The following is a 21,763-nucleotide window of genomic DNA, read 5'->3' as shown; positions in this document are numbered from 1 at the left end:
GATGATTACTCGTTAAAGTGCTGAATTCTTTAATGCATATCTTAACACAGATGAAATACACATTTATAAACCCAAAAAGGTAACATTTGCATAAATGTTGAACATAAAACAGGCCCCAAATTTCTAAACATGCGTGCAATTACGAGCTTCAAACTGTAGAGGGAGCCACTACCCCGCAAACTACTACTCTATTGATAACAGATCTGCGCCTAATGAAATCTCTTTCAGAGAAGCTACCATGTATTTAATAACAGTAAGTTGTGTAGGCCTAATGTAATTGCATTTCAGTTTTGTCACATTTAGATATATGTACCATATCTAAATACTTGTGGTTCTTCAGTTTTCAGGTGACAATGCTAGAGTTGACGTAGTAAGCAATAAGCATACATTCAATGGCATCACACGATTGAACACAAGGCACTTCAGGCAGTATTTCCTGGAATCTCTCATTACCCAAACAGATTCATAATGTTATCACATGGTATGCGTTCACTCCACGCCAAAGCCTACACACTTACTACAAAAACCTCAATTTGAAAACTGAAAGGCCAGAAATGTAATTCCAAATACAATGCCGTTTACCTGAAGATTAAATCAGTTTTCAACATTAAGAAATTGAGGGATGAAACGTTTTCTTAAAAGTCCTCAAATGAAAATCACACTTAAAAGTTAAGCATGCAAATGAACATCAGCGTAAACACTGTTCAGAGGATGTGTTTGGCGTTTATTGTAAAAGTGACAACAGTCACATGTAAAGGCACGTTTCCCTGCAACAAATTATAAAAGTTTGAGAAACTATGATCAAAAGGCATAGGTTTGATGGCAGCATTATTTTACAGTAAGCAGTGTCTAATTGAACGTGATTAGATACTCAGGATAGGCCTGGCAATCGTGGAAGATTACAAACATGGAGGGTCTAGCGGGATTGTCTGTCACGCTGTCGTAAAGTTGAGCGTTGGTGTTGCCTTTACTCGGCGGCACGATCATGCCATGTTGTCCTCTGGTGAAGTCGCCAGTCAGGACGCAGCAGAGGAACATGAACTTCTGGCCTTGGGGGTCTGGTCTGGAGTAAGTGTCGCTAGCAGAGTATCTAGCCTCCACTGCAAAGTAGGTGCCGTTTCCATAGGCTGCAGCTGAAGAATAGGACATCTCTGTTAGCATACTAACCAACAATGGGACATCTCTGTTAGCATACTAACCAACAATAGGACATCTCTGTTAGCATACTAACCAACAATAGGACATCTCTGTTAGCATACTAACCAACAATAGGACATCTCTGTTAGCATACTAACCAACAATAGGACATCTCTGTTAGCATACTAACCAACAATAGGACATCTCTGTTAGCATACTAACCAACAATAGGACATCTCTGTTAGCATACTAACCAACAATAGGACATCTCTGTTAGCATACTAACCAACAATCGTAGTTCGATGATGATTAAGACTTACAGGATGCAATGGTGTAATCATTCAGTTTATTCATGCGTGGAGAAAAGGCTTGCTGTGCTGCTCTACATGCAGCAGCCTTATTCAAACATACCAGGACAAAGAACAGATTTGTGTGGCATCACAAGGTTTGGTTATAGTTGTAAAGACAGTCTATTCATTGATTAACTCCCAACTAGTTATCATCAGTTAGGGTCAGTAAAGGCTACATTCCTTTGACCCATAGAAAGGTCAGAGGTCAGTACCCTCTCAAACCTAAACACACCAGAAGACCTCAACCTACCCACTTGGCTCAGGGAAGGGTTAAACATTCTCTCACACTACTGGATCCCTGTAATCGATTAATATATATTTCAAACATGTTTTTTGTATGTTTTATGCTTTATTGGTTTTAAGTGACGTGACGAGAGAGACAGAGACAGAGAGAGAGAGAGAGAGAGAGAGAGAGAGAGAGAGAGAGAGAGAGGGGAGAGAAAGAGGAGGACATGCAGCTAACCCTACATGTTTCTTGCACTCATCCGCTGAGCTACTGGGGTCTCCCTCTAAAAGAGCTATTTAAGACCACAAGGATCACTTCAAATGTTTAAGTATTAGTGGGTGTAACAATTCATTCACATATGCCTGGAAACATGTATTTAAAAGAATGTCATACCGTTTTTCCCAGCGTAGCTCCGGTTGAAGCCGTTGTGTGTGATGTGGTCGATGGACTGGTAGCAGGCTCCGTGGAAGAGCTGCTTCTCGTTGTTCTGGTGCCCGTTCCTCTTCTCCATCCCCTGTTTCTTGATCTGAAGACTCTTCCAAAGGGTCGAGTTCTGGATCCTCTCAATCTGGGCGGAGGTGTTCAACCCAGCGTTAGCAAGTAGCTACGTCTCAATAGCCTACCAAGTCGCTACCTATCAACATCTTCCATGCTACTTAGGGGTGTAACGGTACACAGAAGACGAGGTTTGATGTAAATGCATGTATTGTTACACCCCTAGTAGCTACTGAGAGGGAAAAGTGCTACCTTTATTATGTTCCTTGGGCAGGTGGCCTTGAACAGGCCTTGAACGGTGTTGTACTCTGTGCTGCCTGGCTGGATGGGGCAGGACAGGCATGACGTGTTGGCTGGCATGGCATCCCAATGGGGGGGGAGATTATCCTTTTGGCCTGGGGGCGGAAAATCAACAGTCAGGGTTTTCAAAACAAGTATGCCATCTCAAGGCTATGTTACATTTGACAATCGCCATAAAGTCCTGTGCATATTAGGGTGTTTTAGGAATATCTACAGTTTTGACACATTGGACTACGAGTATTTCTCTGTTCCTCGATCACATGCTTTATCGTCGAGACAGACGGTAGAACACGTTTGAACTAGAAACACAAATCAAAGACTGTGTGTTGACAACTGTACTAAAAACAAACTACCTGCTAGCTTGTCGATGCGTCTGATTTGCAGAGTGTTCCCCTGTGCATCGGTCCCAGGTCCATCCGGCAGGAGAACCTTGTAAATCTGACCCTGAAGGTTGACCTCCACATAAGCACGCTTCTTTTGAAACCCATCCTCTAGATGGAAGTTCGAGACGGGGTCAAAGTTCACAAACGGTCCTCCTTGCTGCTGGTGCTGCCACTCGGTCATACTACCGATCATTTCCACGTTCTTATTAAAGGCCTCCTGCTCGCGTGCTCTCCTCAGCATCTCGTGGATCTCGTTGGTGGTTTTTGACACGTCTTTGCTCATGCCCTCCACGGTGATGACGGCCTGGGACGAGGCGTACTCCAGCGTGACGCTCACGTCCATAGTGGCCTCCATGTCTCTGATGCGCTGGCGGTCCGGATCGGAGAGGCTGAGGATGGCGTTGTCTTTGATGCTGTTGGAGAACTGCTGATTGGTTATCAGGTCACTGATCAGCTGCTTGGCATGGTCCACTCTGGTCAGGGAGTCTCCGCAGATGTGGAAGCAGGCCGGGTCTGCCTGCTTGCCCTCAATGACAAAGTCTTTGTCCTTTTGGGGCTTTTGAGTGCCAGTCAAGCCGAAAAATGCTGTTAGGAAAACGTGTGCTTTATTATTTATGATAAGAATCGGACATAGTGTGACAGAGAGATTCTGCTTTGTCGCTACTATCGTCACTATTCTAGTATTTGAAACATACTGTAAGGAATACTTGAAATATTGCAAGAAAATAACTCACACAGAACAACACGGACATTGTGAGCAATTTAGATAACCCTTACATTTGATTTTCCCCCAGACTGTGTCCTTTTCTTCAGCAATGTCCTCTGTTCCTTCTTTATTTTGCATACTGCTGAGGAAATCTTTGACCATAGCAGTTTGAAACACCACGATTCTGACCAGCGTCAGATTGTTATGAGACTTCTGGTTGATCACGTCTACAACAGCATCCAACATGGCATCTGCCACCTGGCCCGCCTGAACCTGGCCTCGGCCTACAAGGAAACCATCAGGATTTAGCTTTCTTTTAGTCAAGTAAAATAAATAACACTTTCCAGATAAACAAAACTACTACTGAATGTGTCCTCACCTGTTTTTTTTCAATAAAAGTTTCTACTCTTTCTAAAACAACAAACAATCAGCTTAAATGGTATAATAATGTCAGGAGACGTGATTTCAAAGTCAGATGGCAGAGCAGTTGGGGAATCGGGGCTTTTAATCAGAAGGTTGCCAGTTCGATTCCCGGCCGTGCGAAATGATGTTGTGTCTTTGGGCAAGGCACTTCCCCCTACTTGCCTCGGGGAGAATGTCCCTGTGCTTACTGTAAGTTGCTTTGGATAAGAGTGTCTGCTAAATGACTAAATGTAAATGTTAAATACCTACTACTATAGTTCCTACCACTAAAGTTCGTCTCCTAGTTCTTCTAAAAGCTACTTAAGTACCTGTTCCTAGAGCAGGGATGGAGATGGAAGTGTAGTTGTTTACAGCGCACATAAGGAGTGCCTCCTTCACAGCCTTGAAGATTTTCTGTGGAGCTGTCTGGCCAATCAGGTGGATGATCTTCTTTGCCTGCAGGTTGCCAGGCTGGGTCATTATCATTCCTGCGTTAGGTTGGGCTCCTGTCAGAAAAAAACATTCAGGTTTTACAAGGAATACCAATTAAGATTTGTGTACATATGAACTTTGCTCACGTAACTTTTTATGATGGGTTTTGTGAATAGCTGGATCGGTAGGACCAACTCAAGTGTTTACGATGTTGCTGTGTAGATGGCAACTGACCATAGCACATTAAAATCGGACAAAGGTTAGTTCAGTAACTATAGTAGTTTGTATGATTTCATTTTGTTATGCTAACTTGGTAGACAAGTTTTTTTTAGTTTTTTTCCGCAAATCAACCCCTACTTCTTTCCATCAACACCTTCATCAACCAGTAAGAAGTAACCCTTTACAATAATAGTTAATATATCTAATAACGCTTTTTCATAAATTCAAGAAGTCAACAAAGTGTGAGTGTCAAACATTATGAGGCAACACAGTTGTTACCCAGTAGCTGACATTCTGCTTCCACAGTCTGCCCAGCTGCATCCAGAATGGCCTTTGATACCCCTACAGGAACATAAGACTCACATTACATCAATCCTAAAGATGCAAGCTGATTAAACCTCAAACCAGTGTCTCCATGGCCTGCTTCAAATGTAATGACTGATTTCCGTGTTATTCATTAATATAATCTAAACAACAAACTATAATGGACATGATCACCTGGATGTACGCATACATTGCATACCTGACTTGAGGCTGAAGTCCTGATTGGAGGAGTTAACAATGACATCAGTGGTCTCCTTGGTGATGTCTCCCGTGACAACCTGTATAACCACGCCTGACATGGTTGTCTCATGCACCCCTGAACTTGACGTGACCTTGGAAAAAAAGCCTAGTTTGAAGTAGAAAAGTTGTTTTTAAGACTACATTTACAATATCAAGCAACTGTTGAATATTAGTCAAACCATAGATGGAAAACGTTGCCAAATTGTTTTAAGTGGACCTTTAGGTGTTGCTGTGGCTGCAGCTGTGGTTGCCCCAGAGAAAGCAGACTGGGTTGTGAACTTCTTGGTAAATTCATCATTGAAAGCCTGAAAGTTACACAGAGAAAAACCTGAATGAACTAAATCAAATATACCTGTACAACATCCAAACCTACTCACAGATACACTATCTCATTTAACCCCAGATGCATTTACCCAAAGCAGAGAATCATTCTCTACAGCCGAGAATCAAGGATCAAAAGTGCATAGTACTAAAAGTACTTCAAGTTCTAACAGTACTTCAGGGATCAAAGTCAAGGAACGGGCTGTATTTTCCAGGCGCAGAGCAAAATAGCTGCATTCTAACTCTGCATCTGACAGTGGAGCTGTGTCTTTACCTGGATAGTCTGCGGATCACTTGGGTGGAGAACGAACACCACCTCCTTCAGGTGCTTTGGGTTCTTCTTACTGCTGAACTTGAGGACTTTGTTTAGCATAAGAGAAGCCACGAGGTCTTTGGGGAAGCCCAGGTTCCCCGTTCCCACTGCAGGGAACGTTATGGAGCTGAGTCGCTGATGCTCTGCCTTATCCAGGCATTCCTTCACAATCCTACTCAACATCTACCAGAAAACAAACAACAACAAAAAACTATTAAATGTTTTTCAAAGATCACTTCATAAGAATAGACTTCGTAGTCGGGTAACTTTCAATAATTAACTGCATCAAATGTAGGTACGCTGTATTACCTTTTGAGCCACTGCTCCTCCATTGTCCCAGTTAGGGGCGATGGTGTGAAACACAACCTTGCACTTGAGGTTGCCACCGCTGGTGACAATGATGTCCCCGCAGTTACCTCTGACAGCTTGCTGGTCGACCAGGGCCTGGAGTTCAGGTCCAGCCACACTCAAGATGGCCTTTGAGACTGCGCCGCTGTTAAGAACTAAGTCTTCACCCACCGTGTTCACAAGTGCCTCAGTCTGTAAGATAAATAATGTATGTATTTTAAAATACCCCCTGAACTTTAAGAAAATTCCCCAAAATGATTTTTTATCTTAAACTAAGTTGTTGTTGCGGTTGTCAGCCTTTTATTTAAAATGATTGCTGACTCAATATTTGTCTGTGATTTAATGGTTATGTAAAAGAAATAAGGACTGAATCAGGAAACGTCCTTAAATGTTACTTTTACTTAAAGAAAGGCCTCACAAATGACAGCTTACCGAAGCATCTTGAATGTTTCCTCTCATTAACACGATGGAAAGCCCTTCTCTGGTTTTCACTCTGTCTGAGTTCTTTGTACTGAGGACCATAGGGACATGCTGGGTTGGTGTGGCGCTGGTCAGAGGGCTCAGCTGAGCGTGGCTTGTTCCGTGGTCACCAAACTCCTTCCTCACTGCTGCCTCCATGGCCTCAACCGTCCTGTCATCGTTGTCCACCAAATGGATCTTCTTCAAGGTGTTCTCACCAAACTTGTCGTCACAGTAATCCTTGATAGCTCTTGCTATAGTTTGGGTACACAAGCTCAGGGGAAAGCCGAGGTTCCCAGAGCTGATAGCTGGCAGAGCCACAGAGAGGCAGTTGTTAGTCTCCGCTAAATCCAGGCTCCCTTTCACCGCTCTCCTCAACTGCCCCTCAGCCTTCTGGGGGTTTGCGTGATCATACCGGGGTCCCACTGCGTGGATGATACTTTTACAACGGAGCCGACCTCCCGCGCCCGTGAGGACACAGTCTCCTGGCTTCAGTTTCCCCTTGCGGTTGATGATCTGGTCACATTCGTCCTGCAGACGAGGTCCAGCGGCATCCAGGAGCGCCCCGGCTAAACCTCCACTATGCTGTAGGTCTACATTTGCTGCATTGACGACCGCATGCACGGCATAGCTGCATACATCGGCCTTAGAAACGGCAATTTCTACCCCGTCTGATGTTGTAACTTGGTAGATTGGCTTTGAAGCACCTCCAAGTGCCGAATCTTGTCCGGTATCGTGGCTCCCCTCAACTAGCTGTACCAAACAGCCTGTCTGGCCCATAACTGTGGACACATACATGGCACCTTCATCCTGGAATAACTTCTTTGCTCCAGGCTTGGACACTGTCAACACACTAAAGCATGTGGATGATATCAAGTCTTCAAATCCAGATTTGCAAGATGTGACATGAACCCTGGCACCGTTTAAGACAACTTTCTCTTTCCTGAAAGTTACATTCACTTTATCGCTAGCCAAATCAGACCAGGCATTTCGGTGATGGTTCTGAATGAATTTGATTATGGCCTCTCGCTTGACCTCAAGAGTTTCTTCAACTTCAGCATTTTGGTGCATAAAGTCATTTAGGTCATTCCGTACTGATAAAACACTGTCTTTGTATCCTGATACCACTACTCTCTGATCGTCCCCAGTAGTCTGGATCCTGACTTTTCTAAAGGACATGTTGGAGGTGTGTTCCATGCGTGAAACCAGATCCTGCCACTCTGACATCTCCAGGACATTGCAGTCTTCAATATCTATGTACTCGGACAACAGAAGCCTGTTAAGATGATCTTCTGCTTCACTCAATGATTCCTCTGATAAAGCAAGTAACTGCAGACGGTTGTCAATCTCTAGAGCTGCGTGAATTCCCTTTGAAATCAGAAGAGAGTCTGTGAGCTTTTCTTGGTCTTCACCCTGCAGAAACTCAACCATGTAGTCGTCCCATTCCAGAGTCTTCCGTTTCAATGCCACAACTCTGTCTAAAACCTTTTTTTTGCCGTCCAACACTTCCTGCTGCAGGCCGTAAAAGGTGACAAACCCTTTATTGCCATCGTATGTCATTTTCAGCTCTGGGTATTCAATCGCCAGCTTGTCATTTAGGCCATCTTTTAACAGGATTTGATAGATAGACGGACACAAATTGACATCTTGTTTGATGCTAGATTTCTCCCTTTGTATTCTTTTGTCTATATTATCCAATATCTCATTCAGTGTCGGTTTTAGTCTGTTCACTTCTTCTACAAGGCCGACCACTGTGATGACACCCTGGGCCTTGTCAGGGACCACCACTACTTCTGCCCCCGACACTGTGTGTTTGATCTCTCGCTCAGCTTCTTCCCAGGCTGCAGCCTGGACAAGGAGCTTCAACAGTTTGTATTTAGCCAATGCTTGAAGGAAAGCTGTCTGCACAGTGCCCTTCCACTCCTGGAGATCCTTGGCTTTGATCCCCTTCTGTTTAAGGAGTTCAGGCAGCGGGCTCAACTTGACAGTTGGTTGTTGGAGGTCCACCTTACAGAAATGCTGGGCGAGGTCATGGTGGATGGAGTCTGCAGCTTCCCGAGTATCACAGAGGTATTTCCAAACGTCTTGATCGATGTTCTCACTGTGGGCTGGCGGGAGTTTTAAAGAGGGTCTGTTTTTACCATATAGCGCCATTCCCAGGGATTCATAGAATGGGAAACCCATTACTGGTTGGTTGTGAATTTGATGTTTCCTCTTAATTATTCTGCCAACAGCTAAAAGAAAACATACATGTTTAATATACATATATAATATGTGTCAGATACAGTGTAGAGAACAAAAAATCTCAAAACTTCAGTTAGAATTACAATACCTCTAGGATCCTGAAAGTTGATGATGGCAGTTTGCTCCTCTTCATTTACTGAAACATCTTGCACATCCTCGCCTTCTTTTTCAAAGTACAGGAGGAGGTGGTCTGAACTGACATTTGGGGGAACGTCCTCCAAAATGGCTTTAGTTGTGACTTCCAGAGGCCTGACTGTCAACTTATTTTTTTTGAACACTCTGTTTGCGATGCAGTTTGAGACGAAATTATTGCTCTCTGTCAAATAGGAAACAAAGCATTTATTTATGTAAATTTCATTCTTTCTTTTGCAGGGATAGCGCACAATTAAAAGTAATTAGCAGCTATTTTGCATCTGTTGTCTCTGTACTATATAGGGCTATTTACATAATATATAATGTTTTTTATTTCTGATATGAAGAATAAGCTACCTCCACTTTAAAATACAGTATCTACTAACTCAAACACTATTTAAAAAAACTGTATTTACTACCTCAAACAGTATTTAAAAAACAGTATTTACTACCTTGAACACTTTGGAAAGTCACCACAGCCATGGCAGTGTCAGGCAGAATCTCCAGACTGAAGGTTTCTGATGCCGAAGGGGAGTCAGAACCAGATCCCAGACTACTGAGGATGTTCTCCACCAGCATCTCCAGGAACTCCTGGTTCTCCTTCACGTTCCCAAGCACAGACGAGGTAGAGCCTTGCTCCTCCTTTTCCTCATCCTCCTTTTCCTCCTCCTCCGGAACCTTGTAGCTTAATTGGTTGGCAACAACTATGAAGAAAATAATTTTACATGTTGAGGATACAGGACTGTCACACGTTTCTCAGTGACAGGAACTGACCTGATCACATCATTCATATGCAATATCAGTTGTTTTCTCACATTGAAAACTAGGATAAGCTAGCATAACACAAACCTATAGCTTTCTTTTTGAAGCCTAACACTTCCGGCTGTGGTGTGTCGGTTTCTGCCTTCCGTTTATATGTTGGCATGAGAAGGCTGTCCACTGGCTCCCTAACACCTGATACATTTCATCAGTCAGATAAATATCCATACATACAAATATATTATATTAAATAGCAGGTAAACAATGCCATTTTATGTACTGAAATGGACCGTCTTGTTCTCCTTCTACAACAGTAGCGTTGCCTGTGTAGGCCACCCACTCCCATCATCCATGCAAATTTGACACGATAAAATATTCAGTCTAAATCCAACTGTTAGTCAGTCTTGATGAGTGTGTCATCCAGATCAGATGATGTGACAGAAATGTTCAGAATATTAGTTTTAGCGAACCACCTCAGAAACACTCATAGGTGTAGGCTACTTACATGTGTTGTCTGCGAGAGGGTCAGCCGATGCTTCCTAAACAAAGACACAAGTTGCGTTATTTCACTTGTGTAGCTATATTTTGTAAGTATGATTTAACTTCTGTTCTATATATTAAGTTTTACATTTGACTAGTCTTTAGATTACAGGAAATCATCAGTTAGTCTATTCCTGTGTATGACGGTATAAATCATTAGCCTACAGACATTCAGCCCACATTCAGGGCAACAGTGACTTTGCAAATACAGCGGTAACTTTTCCAGAGCTGTTCTCCTACAACTCCCATGAACTCACATTTGCACTTGAGACCTCTTTTGGTAATCGAACAGTCAGTTTTATCCGTTCTTGATCCAAAATGATTTCGTGCACCTGTTTACTGACAACTTTCTGCCTGGCTGCATAATGGAACAAAAAATACGAGTCAAGTTCTGCAGTACGATGTTCACCGTACGGACAGCCTTGTCAACAACGCCCAACGACTGCCCATGGGTGCACACTCCGGCTATTGTCCCTACAATCAACTCCAAAAAACACAAGACACAAAATAAGTAATACAATGTAAATCACATATTTTGTTGATGGTTAGCAAACGCTTGGCCAAGTTGGCCTACTTACCATCCTCAGTTTTAAAGCGCACTACGGTGCTTTTGTCTGCTCCGCATTCCACTTGACAGTCATCCCCGTTAGCCTTCTTACTTTGAAAATATTTCACCAACTTGTTTTTGAGTTTTAAGACATTTTGGTTACTCTCTAGCTCGACGAGCAAAGGAAACAAATACGCGTCTGCCATCGCTGTAGCTAACTAGCGAGCATATTCTGTGTAGCCTATGTTTTAATGTGCTTGTTCACTTTCACTTTTGTTTCTGTTAAGAACTGGAGTCAAACCTTCGGCTTCGTTTACTCCAACTTTCGAGACGCACCTTTGAGCTATCAACTACGCGGCAATGGGTGAATTTGCAATTATTTTGCTAGTAGGCTAGTAAAGTAATTACTGTAGTAAAAAAGTAATTATCCTTCTGTAGTAGTCAAATAATTTCGAGAAAAACTACTTACACGAACGTAAATCCGAGAGAAGTATTCAGGCGGGGCGTTATTAGAATCTAATTTAGCATACCATCCAGTTTTACTTTCGAGTTGAGTCACAACGTATCATTACAGTTTTGGAAAACACCGATCGTTCGCTAGGTAAGTTACATGAGTATCCAATGTTTTCTATACATGTCTGTAAACATATTTGCATGGGAGAGATCAGTAAGCGAACAATTATGGTTGTACCGTAGCATTTTGTAAAGTAACTTTTTGGATTGAGTAGCCTATAGCACTACAACAGTAGCCTACAACACTACTGTAAGCGTCCAACGCTACAGACGGTAGCTTAGTGTTTCACTGGGTTTACATTCAGACTGACTACATAAGGATAGATCTAGTGGCATCATTTAGCATCTATCTAAACTTCACGTGTTCATAACACATAAGCAGTTGTATAATTATAAGTAGTTTTTTTCCTTTAATGTAGTTATTTGGCAACAGCGCTATAAATGATTTAGTATACTGTATGTCCAATTAAGCTTGATGTAAAATGTGTAGGCCATCTGACCTACATTCTCTCACCAGTTTTCCTCAGTGAAAGCAATGGCTGACTCTGTGAAAATCCCTCTGGATGACAAATTGGAAAGCATTGTCAAGCAATGTGGACCTGCCCTGATAGACGTCCTTAAACACAAGTTTGGATGTGAAGCTGTAATCCATGGCGTGAGTGCTGAATGGGGCTCTGGCAAGAAGCCCAGTGTCGTTCCTGATCAACGGTTTTCCACGCAGTTGCCCAAAGGTATGACTGTTTCAGTGTGGAAGGATGACCTTACCACACACCAAGCAGATGCTGTTGTCAATGCAGCCAACGAGCGCCTGAGCCATGGTGGAGGTCTCGCCCTAGCGCTCTCTGATGCGGGCGGCCCAAATATCCAACGGGAGAGTGACCGTTATGTTCAGAGTAAAGGAAAGGTGTTTGCTGGTGAGGCCGCTGTCACCACAGCTGGAAAGCTAAATTACCAGAAGATCATTCATGCTGTGGGTCCATGCCTTCAATCCAGCCACACTACGCATGATGTTGTTCGAGCCACACCCATTCTGAAGGATGCAATCAAGAACATTCTCAGATTAATGGAAAAGGAAAACCTGCAGTCTGTTGCCATTCCTGCCATCAGTTCTGGCCTGTTCAACTTCCCTTTGCGCGTTTGCGCTGACACCATAGTGAAAACCCTGAGCGAGCATGATCAGAGATCTAAGGGCAGGCCCTTGGAGATTCACCTGGTCAACAATGACGAGCCCAGTGTGAAGGAAATGGAGCGAGCATGCAGGGAGTTTCTGCCGCAGACACAGCAGGCTACATCCAGCGCAGCTGGGCGCCATGGAAACAGCCCCTGTCCAACACTAACCATCAACAATGTCACACTCACCATCAAGAAAGGAAGCATTGAGAGACAAAAGGTAAAGTCATAAGGTGTTTTACTAAACATGTTTGATGTCTTGAAGTGAGTGGTGTTTCACATGTGTTGGAAATTATTATATTCATATGCATGTTTTTTTGCATGAAGATACACAACAGTTTTGATCGAGGCGATCTTGTTAATTACCTCATATGCTGCTCTGCAACTTACATTCATTTAGTTTTTTTGTGTATTCTTTTGACAGACGGACATCATTGTGAATACAATTGGTGCTGATTTGAATTTATCAAACGGAGCTATAACAAGAAGTATTCTACAAGCTGCTGGCCAAGGGATCCAGGATGAAATAAATAAAAAATCCAAATCCAAAAAACACTATAACGTCATTGAGACTAAAGGATATGGCTTAAACTGCCAATATGTGTACCACACAATATGTCCTGAAAAATACTGGAGAGTACCATATGATAAGGTATTTGTAAAGTAAAGTTTATTAGAAAAGTATTTGTGGGGCTAATACAAAGTACTTTGTTCAACTAAAATTGTTTTTACCACAATTATTTCTAGATTCATAAATTAACATTGAACAAGTAGTTTTTCCAAGACTCACATGGATTACTCAACAGATTCTAGCTGACATTGTGTGGGAATGTCTGAACAAGGCCCACAACAGTCAGCAGAAATCCATCTGCTTCCCAGCCATCGGCACTGGTTTGCTAGGCTATGACAAAGATGTGGTCGCCAGAGTTATGATGGAAGGTGCTGTCGCATTTGCACAGCAAACCAATGGAGTGCACTTGGACATTTCCTACCTGATGTATCCAACTGACACAAATACATACAAAGTAAGTTTTGGTACAAAACATGTCAGTATTGCTAGAACATATTATTATTACTATTATTCATGCAATATATTTTTTTTACCATTATAAGTGACCTTAATGACTTAATGTTAATCAGGATAACTGTAAATTGACTATAAATGCTCAATGTTTAGCAACAAGTATGCAAAACAAATACCCTACGGTTAAGATTTGGTAGGGTTATTAGGGACATGATTAGGATATTTACCTTCCTTGTGCATCTCTACAGGCATTTGAAGACGGGATGAGAACCCTCCAAGGTAGCGCTAACTACCCCAGCAGGTCCCCTCAAGGTAGCGCTAACTACATTACATTTACATTTACATTTAGTCATTTAGCAGACGCTCTTATCCAGAGCGACTTACAGTAAGTACAGGGACATTCCCCCTAGGTAGTTGTCCCCCCCAGGGACAACTACCCCAGCAGGTCCCCTCAAGGTAGCGCTAACTACCCCAGCAGGTCCCCTCAAGGTAGCGCTAACTACCCCAGCAGGCCCCCTCAAGGTAGCGCTAACTACCCCAGCAGGTCCCCTCAAGGTAGTGCTAACTACCCCAGCAGGTCCCCTCAAGGTAGTGCTAACTACCCCAGCAGGTCCCCTCAAGGTAGCGCTAACTACCCCAGCAGGTCCCCTCAAGGTAGCGCTAACTACCCCAGCAGGTCCCCTCAAGGTAGTGCTAACTACCCCAGCAGGTCCCCTCAAGGTAGTGCTAACTACCCCAGCAGGTCCCCTCAAGGTAGCGCTAACTACCCCAGCAGGTCCCCTCAAGGTAGTGCTAACTACCCCAGCAGGTCCCCTCAAGGTAGTGCTAACTACCCCAGCAGGTCCCCTCAAGGTAGTGCTAACTACCCCAGCAGGTCCCCTCAAGGTAGTGCTAACTACCCCAGTGGGTCCCCTCAAGGTAGTGCTAACTACCCCAGCGGGTCCCCTCAAGGTGACACCCCAAGCAAAAGACTTAAGACAAGTGCTATCATCATCATCACAACGCACTTAACCTGCTGATTATATGTAATATGGTCTCATTTTAACACAAGTTTTAATGTTCTTTATAGTAGATTTAATGAGGACAAATGACCATGCCAAGAGCAGTGCTGAAACTCCACACATCGAGCTGATAAGTGCCACTCAAGAGAGGATGTCTGAGGCCAGGCGTTGGATCTGGAATGATATGTGCCTTCACCAGAACAGCTTCAACATTCGTAACAACTTCATTCAGCACTTTGGCCAGCGCGAGCATGAGAACCTGCTGTCCTTCCAGACCATGTGGAACATCTCCATAACAGAGTCTTTCCAAGATGGTTGTGCCGGTATTCAAATAACAGGAAGTAATTCCATCGAAGTATCTGTAGTGGGGGTGGAGGTGGAGGCAATGTGCTGCAAGGCTCAAGAAGAGTTTGCAAGAGAAGAAGAGGATGCCTTGGTACAGTTACTAAACAGAAAAGTCTCTTATGAGAGGAGCAGATTTGATAATGGAGACAAAGGTTCAAAAGAGTTCCCGATTGTCAGAGTGAGTCTAGCCAGTACAGGAATCATCTAAAATAAAAATGATCACAGTATAATCATTGAGAAAAACAGGTTGCACTCTTGCAGTAATGAGTTGGGGGTTATTTTCCAGGTTGAAAAGCTGGAGAATCCTTGCCTGAAGCAGATGTTTGAGCTAAAGAAGCAGCAGTTGTCGGCTACTCCCAGAAGGATGTACCAGCGCCTGCCTGCACAGTTCTGTGAGCTGGTCAGCAGGGTGGGCTTCCACAGGGAGCTAGCCCCACCTGACGGTATGAGCAGGAGCTTTTCATTTAGAGAGGACATTAAGGAAGCATACAGGCCTCCATGCAGACTGTGTCACTGAGCAAAGGAGCTTAATAAAGATTCCCTCTCCTTCTACATGGAAGCCATATTTCTCTAAACACAGTGTAGTTCATCTCACCTGCTGAAAAGTGCACACGTTGGTGTTTCCTTCCATTAAAAGTGACTTTATTCTCTGTATTCTCTCGGGGTGTTTCTTAGAGCAAAAGTATGGACAGGGGATCTACTTCTGCGAAAGCCCCAGATTGGCGATGGAGCTGTGGAGGAACACGTCAGAAGACGAGTATCTGTACTTTGTTGAGGCGCAGGTGCTGACGGGGAGGTCCACGACTGGTTCACCAGACCTAATCCTTCCACCCTCCCTCCCCGGCTCAGATCCCTCGTCTCTGTACGACAGCCTCACCAATACGAGTAAGGACATCCATGTCGTATTCAACGGGTACCAGGCTCTCCCTGAGTATCTGTTCATCTGCAAAAAGCGTCAATAATCATGCATATATGCAGATCCCCTAAATGCACACGTCTAAATGATTGCGATCCTCTTTTCGAATATAGCCATACATTTTGATTTTGAAACGTATGATTAGTGTACATTTTCTTTTCCCTGCTATTTCTTATTTCATAATTTTTTGTATCTTATCATTTGTAGTTTGTATACAACTGAATTGTTATTTTAAATGTAAAAATAATCAAGTAGCAATTGGGGTTTGTAACTTTACTATCTTGTAGTTTTAAAATGTTAAATTTAACATAATCTTGATCTGTATTACACTGTTGTGACAAAGCAATAAAAATCAACCAACTTTCTATGAGAATTTCAAGATTCTACGTATCTTTAGTTTTTTTTTTGCTCCCAACGATTTTGAGCAGTGGAAGTGGTAGAGCATGTGGTTATACAGGGCCATCTTCGGAAATCTGGTCCCAACAAGTCACCAGACTGTCTCACCAGCTACCTGGAAATACCTACATAACTCTCGCTATTTCACCTCACATAATGCGCCACACTGAAACACCTACATAACTTACTGTTTCACCTCACATAATGCACTACAATGAAATACTTCAGTTACAATTATTTAATAAAATAAGTTTTGACATGCTGAAATAAAATATACATGATAAATATTACATCACTGAAACAGTTAACTAAAATATACACTGTAAGCATAATTTAATATTACTATACCTGAATACTTCATGTTATTTATGAAATGTAATCAAATTCTATTTCAGAGGGTAACAGTGCTGCTGAACATACAAAAATCTGTTTCAAAGCCAAATCCTACTTTCCCTCTATACAAACATATTGTAAATTCCTGCACAGAACTCATGATCGACAAACCAGATGAAATGCTTATGGACTGATTTATAGTTATTACGGACATGATGCTGTTACTAATAACAACACAACACTTTAGTTATCTACATGTTGCAGACTACAAGAAAAAGCTCCTTACTGGCACATTATTGCATTACTGTATAAGCCAGTGGCATGGACTGGAATTTAGGCATCTTTTCATTAGTTTTTCTTCAGAAAGATCTAGTAGCCTTCAAATTATTTTGTAGTCCCTTTGTACAACTGTGAACTCCTGGGAATTGCACAGGGGTGTCAAATGAGTAAAATGAAGACATTTTACTTTCCTTTCAACACAATTTCGGCTGGCCCCTGCAGCTGGCCAGTCTCAGCTCAAGTCTCATCCTGCTGGAGAAGTATGAGCAGCAACATTTCCACTGCATTCAATCGGAAATCCAGCTTGACAGTGAAATATTGACAAACTCACTTTCAATCTGTAATTTGGACCCTGAATTGCTATTGTTGATGCAAGTACGTGTCAAACATTGTGATAACAGCATGTGCCCCAGAGTTTCCTCACACACAGTCACTCTGCGATCTCTGTGCCGTCCACCAGCAACAGTCACTCTGTGCACTCTGCGATCTCTGTGCCGTCCACCAGCAACAGTCACTCTGTGCACTCTGCGATCTCTGTGCCGTCCACCAGCATGGTGTGGATGATGCCGTCCCTCCGCTTCCCGCTGCTCACAGCCTTGATGCAGCAGTCATGGTCCCCCAGCGTGAAGTGGGTCTCTGTCCCGTCCTCCACAAACTCCCCCTACCAACAAGAACACCCATCCCTTAACATCCATCTCAGAGCACCTCGCAGTCAATAACAGCTCGTATTAAAACAGTGACTTATCTTGAGTTCATCCTTCCATTCATTTGAATAAGTATGCGTCCTTAGTTAAGGTGATCATGTGTGTATTTTGTGGCTCCTTTTATTCACAGTGCCGTGTGGTGAATGTGAGGTTGTTGCAGGGCTCATGTAGGTAAAGCTGTTTGTAATCTGTAATGAGAGCACTTCTCTACGTGTGGCTGAATCTATGCTTACCGCTGTCTCCATCTTTTGTCCATTACACCAGATATCCATGGTGTCTTTCTCTGGTCACAGGAGAGAGAACACAGGTTGAGTCAATTTCATCCAGATGCTTTAAGGCAAAAGACAAATACACGTTCATCATATTTTCTTTGATGTAATCGCCACCCTGAACAGAAAGGCATATCTGTAAGACCTTTAAAGGTATGTGATTGCTGCAAAACAAGTTTCTCATGTGCAATCTTAAGCAGTGAAAATAATTCAGCTTTCCTTTCTGTTTCATTTTAACATAAACATTTACAGAGCAGGCTGCTTTTACAGAGGGCCTTGTAAATGATTGCTGACAGGTACAATAACTCATGCGTAACTCACTACACAATAACACACTGTGATAAGGTACAATGACCCGACATTCACATTATCAAAAGGTTTTACAAGGAGTGAGCCAACACTGTATGATTTCCAAAGTGCAAAGCCTCTTAAACATCCCCTGCCGTAAACACAGTTGCTTAGTGACAGTCGGCTGCTGTTCTCTCGGTGATTACAGTTCAGGGTTGCAAAGGGTGTTGCAGTCTAGTTTGTGCCCAGGGGTTTTACCAACAACACCATCAACGCTGCTGACTTTGTTCTTAGCAGGGGGGCAGATGGTCACATGACTCAACGGGGCGTGTCATGGAGGCAGAGGCGTGTCATGGAGGCAGAGGCGTGTCATGGAGGCAGAGGCGTGTCATGGAGGCAGGGGCGTGTCATGGAGGCAGGAGCGTGTCATGGAGGCAGGGGCAAACAAGAGGGCACACAAGCTAATCTGTACCAGTGGCCCCACCCACACTGCTGGCCCTACAGGTCTCTGAGAGGCTCAGCCTGCAGTGTAGTCCACCAGGAAGGTAACCATGGAGACATGCACGGAGAGGGATTAACCCTCTCAAGTGACATAACTCACGGTGAGGGGTTTAGGCAGCTAAAGAGATCAACCCTCCTTCCTTGATACAACATCAGTGAATCACTGCAGTGGCAGAGGCTAAGCCCAGAGTCGCTAACAGTAGCGCCTCTATCCATTTATCTACAGAGGGCGTTTCATTTGTAGGGTTGATTTAACAAAGGCTTTTAACGAGTACTGAAGTTCATGTATTCATGTCATATATGACACCAGTCCCAGCCCCCATCCCCTCAGTCTGCATGGGCAAGCTGAGGTGGCCACACAGTCTTATCTTGCCTTCCCTACATGTAGACTCGTGCTTGACCTCCAACACATTTAAAAGGACCTCAATCAGCTAAATCAGTTTCAATCTCGCCTCATCCACCCCTTTCCTCCAAACATCCACTCAGGGAAATGTCCAAGTGCGTGTTCCCCACAGACCAGGCCCCTGGAACACTCACCCAGGACCACCCTGCTGTCGATGCCATCCAGGTTGAGCACCCAGGTGCTGGTGGTCTTGGAGCGGTTCTCCATGTATGTCTTCAGGCTCTTTCCGTTTATCTCTAGGGTGTATTCGTACGCAAAGCCGCTGACCGCATCAATGTTGATGGTGGCTTTGGTTTCCGAGCTACCCACCTGGAAAGTCTCCTTGCCCACCAGTTTAAACATCCAGTCTCTCCTCACAACTTCCTATTAGGTGGAACAAAAGGGACAATGGAAGTGTTCATTCAATGGGTCATGTCGCATTATTGATGTTTTCCACCGATAGATATGCATGCATTTAAGAGCATCATAATCTATGAGTACTACTTTAATTTCAGGTGAACACAATAAAGTTTATATTTGCTCCATCATAAACCAAACGTTTCATTTAAACGCGTACGTTGCACTTGCCTTTCCATCAATGCAGATCACTCGTTTTCCTGTGGTTGTGCCATGTTCAAACTCAATCCGATGAACTCCATCACTTAACGCCACTTCCCACACGCCAACAAGGTCGCCCGACATACTCTGACCACTGTGTTACTGACCACCTGCCTTAGAGAAAAGAAACGTTGTTAGTTAAATCACTAGTAAATATGCAAACAGGTAGTTACTACGTACTGTATTCGCAAATCGGCACAACTGACGTTACCCAACCTTGCTAGTCTAACAAGTCAGTCTACGAGCTACTTGCAAGGTGGTGCTGCCTCTGGCGGTAAGCACACAATTCTAGTCAGGCTACTAAACCAAATTAGCTAGCAAGCCTCCTGTAACGAGCTACAGTAGCCATCCAAAAACAGTACAGTACTGTACTGTAGCACGCTGAAGCTAACAGTTCGCTTAACGTCTTACCTTTAAGTTTCAATACGATTTAGTGTAATGACGCAAAGTCAGCTACGCAGGTAGCTAAATAGAGAACAATCGGGACATACAACCAGACCATAGGAAGGTCCAGCTAGCTTTGACTAGCTCGTTAACAAGCAAATAGTGCTACTGGTACAACGGATAGACTTTACTAGTAGTTACTATGGTAACTCAGTCTTCTTCTTGGACGACAGTCCTTGACTGTTGTAAACGGACGATGCATTAGTGCTGCCTAGTGGAGAGGTGCCACAGGATTCAATCCAATTTTACCAAAATAAAGCAAAGTAAACTGACGACTTGGAAATTAATGGTCAGAGACATCATCCAAATAAGATTTGTACATGCCTGTGCAGGCTACACGTTTTCCTTTTAACTAAATGCAAATGTATGAAAGAACAAATTTACCAATCCAGAAGCAGCTATAGCGTCTCTATGGAAGCACACCAGTGACATAACGCTTAGAATTAAAGGCATTGATGTGTTTTTGCAAGTGATAGAGACTATAAATATCTTCCTTTTATTCGATGTCCATCCTTCATGAGGACACTAGGTGCCAGTAGATCAACATCCATCTTTCTGTGTATGGTTGATACCTAAAGATTATCAAAGAATTTTACTCTCACCCTACATTTAGCTTCAACCATTGGATTCTGGGAAGACGATCCTGTCTATGTTGGATGGGTACAGAGCGCAATATGTTTTGGCCAACATTCTCTTTATTTGTGTATTAATAACAGTGGCTGAAGTAAGAGGGACGATTGTTGCATAACATTTAATATTGGGTCTCGCTTTAGTTCTCGTAGCTTCATACAATATTACTTTTAGATTACTCTAATAAATATAAAGGAAAGAAAGTAGTCTGTATCAGATGTTCTGACTCACAAGCTTTAAAGTTCATGTAGGTTCGGGGGCTTTGCAAAGCACACACACACACACTGGCTTCTCTTGTCTTGCACATCTCTGTAAAAGCTTTTCCATGTATATGCAACCACCTTTCACACTTGACATTATCAAAGGTGGATATTAAAATGGAATTACAATCCCCTGGTGGAAGGAGATCTGACACCAGCAGGAACACCACACCCCTCCAGATTCCTCTGTAGGGTAGCAAATTTGCAGGTGCTCCTGTGTCACACTGGACCTGACTAACCCAACTACACTTATTTAGTGTCATGTTTAACATCTGTTTATATTTCTCAATTTGTTCAGGCCATGACATGAGTTGCCTCTGTCAGTGTAAATAGGCAACACATGACTTTAAATGAAATGCCATTGACATGAAAATGCTAAAGTAATTACAAAATACAATTAAAGGTTTGTCAATAGGGCAACACAATTAGAACATGGACTGTTTGAACTGAAACTCGTGACCTGTGAAGCAGTCGGACCATCCCACTCTGACTCACCACAACAGATGATTTATGGATCTCATGATGTGTGACGGCTGGATGAGGTGAGGAGATTACCCTGGGGAATTACTACACAAGCAGAAGCAGCTTGAGGATCTGCAACCACATGACCAAACATAAGGCCTTGTCACCTTGCACAATTCAACATTCTAAGAAGAGGTAAAGAAGTTTAAAATTGTTTAAAACAGATGTATACATTTAAAATCGTCCTGATTGAGTGTATCTGGGCTCTAAGCCTCGGGCACTCACACACAAGCCTAATTGTGAATCTTCACGTGCCAGTCTGTCTTAGCTCACAGTCTCGAATAGTTGGAA

The 21,763-nt window shown here is 43.2% G+C and overlaps 3 protein-coding genes across 9 annotated transcripts; 1 reads left to right on the top strand and 2 right to left on the bottom strand.

Annotated features, from left to right (window-relative positions):
• Positions 1–12: 12 nt before the first annotated feature.
• parp14rs1 (poly(ADP-ribose) polymerase family member 14-related sequence 1) lies at positions 13–11,436 on the bottom strand. 2 transcript variants are annotated; one of them, XM_047046205.1, is made up of 18 exons: positions 10,909–11,436; positions 10,588–10,688; positions 10,296–10,329; positions 9,881–9,985; positions 9,484–9,735; positions 8,988–9,215; positions 6,629–8,889; positions 6,158–6,388; positions 5,810–6,031; positions 5,432–5,519; positions 5,174–5,320; positions 4,930–4,992; positions 4,329–4,505; positions 3,669–3,881; positions 2,862–3,476; positions 2,461–2,603; positions 2,107–2,281; positions 13–1,133 (listed from the first exon to the last, which is right to left on the bottom strand). In XM_047046205.1, the coding sequence occupies exons 1-18, from the start codon at positions 11,081–11,083 to the stop codon at positions 850–852; spliced, it is 5,514 nt and encodes a 1,837-aa protein (XP_046902161.1). In that variant the 5' UTR covers positions 11,084–11,436; the 3' UTR covers positions 13–849. The 2 variants fall into 2 exon arrangements, with proteins under 2 accessions (XP_046902161.1, XP_046902162.1); XM_047046206.1 differs by lacking the exon at positions 9,881–9,985.
• On the top strand, positions 11,162–16,229 carry parp9 (poly(ADP-ribose) polymerase family member 9). 5 transcript variants are annotated; one of them, XM_047046208.1, is made up of 9 exons: positions 11,162–11,478; positions 11,908–12,780; positions 12,985–13,212; positions 13,367–13,585; positions 13,833–13,910; positions 14,022–14,040; positions 14,654–15,108; positions 15,217–15,373; positions 15,606–16,229. In XM_047046208.1, the coding sequence occupies exons 2-9, from the start codon at positions 11,926–11,928 to the stop codon at positions 15,890–15,892; spliced, it is 2,298 nt and encodes a 765-aa protein (XP_046902164.1). In that variant the 5' UTR covers positions 11,162–11,478; positions 11,908–11,925; the 3' UTR covers positions 15,893–16,229. The 5 variants fall into 5 exon arrangements, with proteins under 5 accessions (XP_046902164.1, XP_046902163.1, XP_046902167.1 ...); XM_047046207.1 differs by having other exon boundaries at positions 11,193–11,478; positions 11,881–12,780; XM_047046211.1 differs by lacking the exon at positions 14,022–14,040 and having other exon boundaries at positions 11,193–11,478; positions 11,881–12,780; positions 13,833–13,863; positions 14,657–15,108.
• A 242-nt stretch (positions 16,230–16,471) lies between these two features.
• On the bottom strand, positions 16,472–20,196 carry faima (Fas apoptotic inhibitory molecule a). 2 transcript variants are annotated; one of them, XM_047046853.1, is made up of 6 exons: positions 20,028–20,196; positions 19,587–19,730; positions 19,154–19,382; positions 17,792–17,841; positions 17,402–17,515; positions 16,472–17,356 (listed from the first exon to the last, which is right to left on the bottom strand). In XM_047046853.1, exons 2-6 carry the CDS (start codon positions 19,698–19,700, stop codon positions 17,321–17,323), a joined length of 543 nt encoding a protein of 180 aa, XP_046902809.1. In that variant the 5' UTR covers positions 19,701–19,730; positions 20,028–20,196; the 3' UTR covers positions 16,472–17,320. The 2 variants fall into 2 exon arrangements, with proteins under 2 accessions (XP_046902809.1, XP_046902810.1); XM_047046854.1 differs by having other exon boundaries at positions 16,472–17,515; positions 19,587–19,726.
• Between the last annotated feature and the right edge of the window lie 1,567 nt (positions 20,197–21,763).

Source organism: Hypomesus transpacificus, chromosome 23 (assembly GCF_021917145.1).
Source record: "Hypomesus transpacificus isolate Combined female chromosome 23, fHypTra1, whole genome shotgun sequence".
Lineage (NCBI taxonomy): Eukaryota > Metazoa > Chordata > Actinopteri > Osmeriformes > Osmeridae > Hypomesus > Hypomesus transpacificus.
Note: the sequence above shows the minus strand (reverse complement) of the source record. Positions and strands in the feature narration are given on the sequence as shown.

Coding starts and splice junctions, on each gene's coding strand:
- parp14rs1 (XM_047046205.1), bottom strand. CDS start 11,083: ATGGCAGACGCGTATTTGTTTCCTTTGCTCGTCGAGCTAGAGAGTAAC. Junction 9,736..9,880: donor CTTCAAAAAGAAAGCTATAG/GTTTGTGTTATG, acceptor TTTTCTTCATAG/TTGTTGCCAACCAATTAAGC. Junction 8,890..8,987: donor CAACTTTCAGGATCCTAGAG/GTATTGTAATTC, acceptor GTTTTCTTTTAG/CTGTTGGCAGAATAATTAAG.
- parp9 (XM_047046208.1), top strand. CDS start 11,926: ATGGCTGACTCTGTGAAAATCCCTCTGGATGACAAATTGGAAAGCATT. Junction 13,213..13,366: donor GGAGAGTACCATATGATAAG/GTATTTGTAAAG, acceptor ATTACTCAACAG/ATTCTAGCTGACATTGTGTG. Junction 13,586..13,832: donor CTGACACAAATACATACAAA/GTAAGTTTTGGT, acceptor GCATCTCTACAG/GCATTTGAAGACGGGATGAG.
- faima (XM_047046853.1), bottom strand. CDS start 19,700: ATGTCGGGCGACCTTGTTGGCGTGTGGGAAGTGGCGTTAAGTGATGGA. Junction 17,842..19,153: donor CGACAGCAGGGTGGTCCTGG/GTGAGTGTTCCA, acceptor TCCTGTGACCAG/AGAAAGACACCATGGATATC. Junction 17,357..17,401: donor GCATCATCCACACCATGCTG/GTGGACGGCACA, acceptor TGACTGTTGCTG/GTGGACGGCACAGAGATCGC.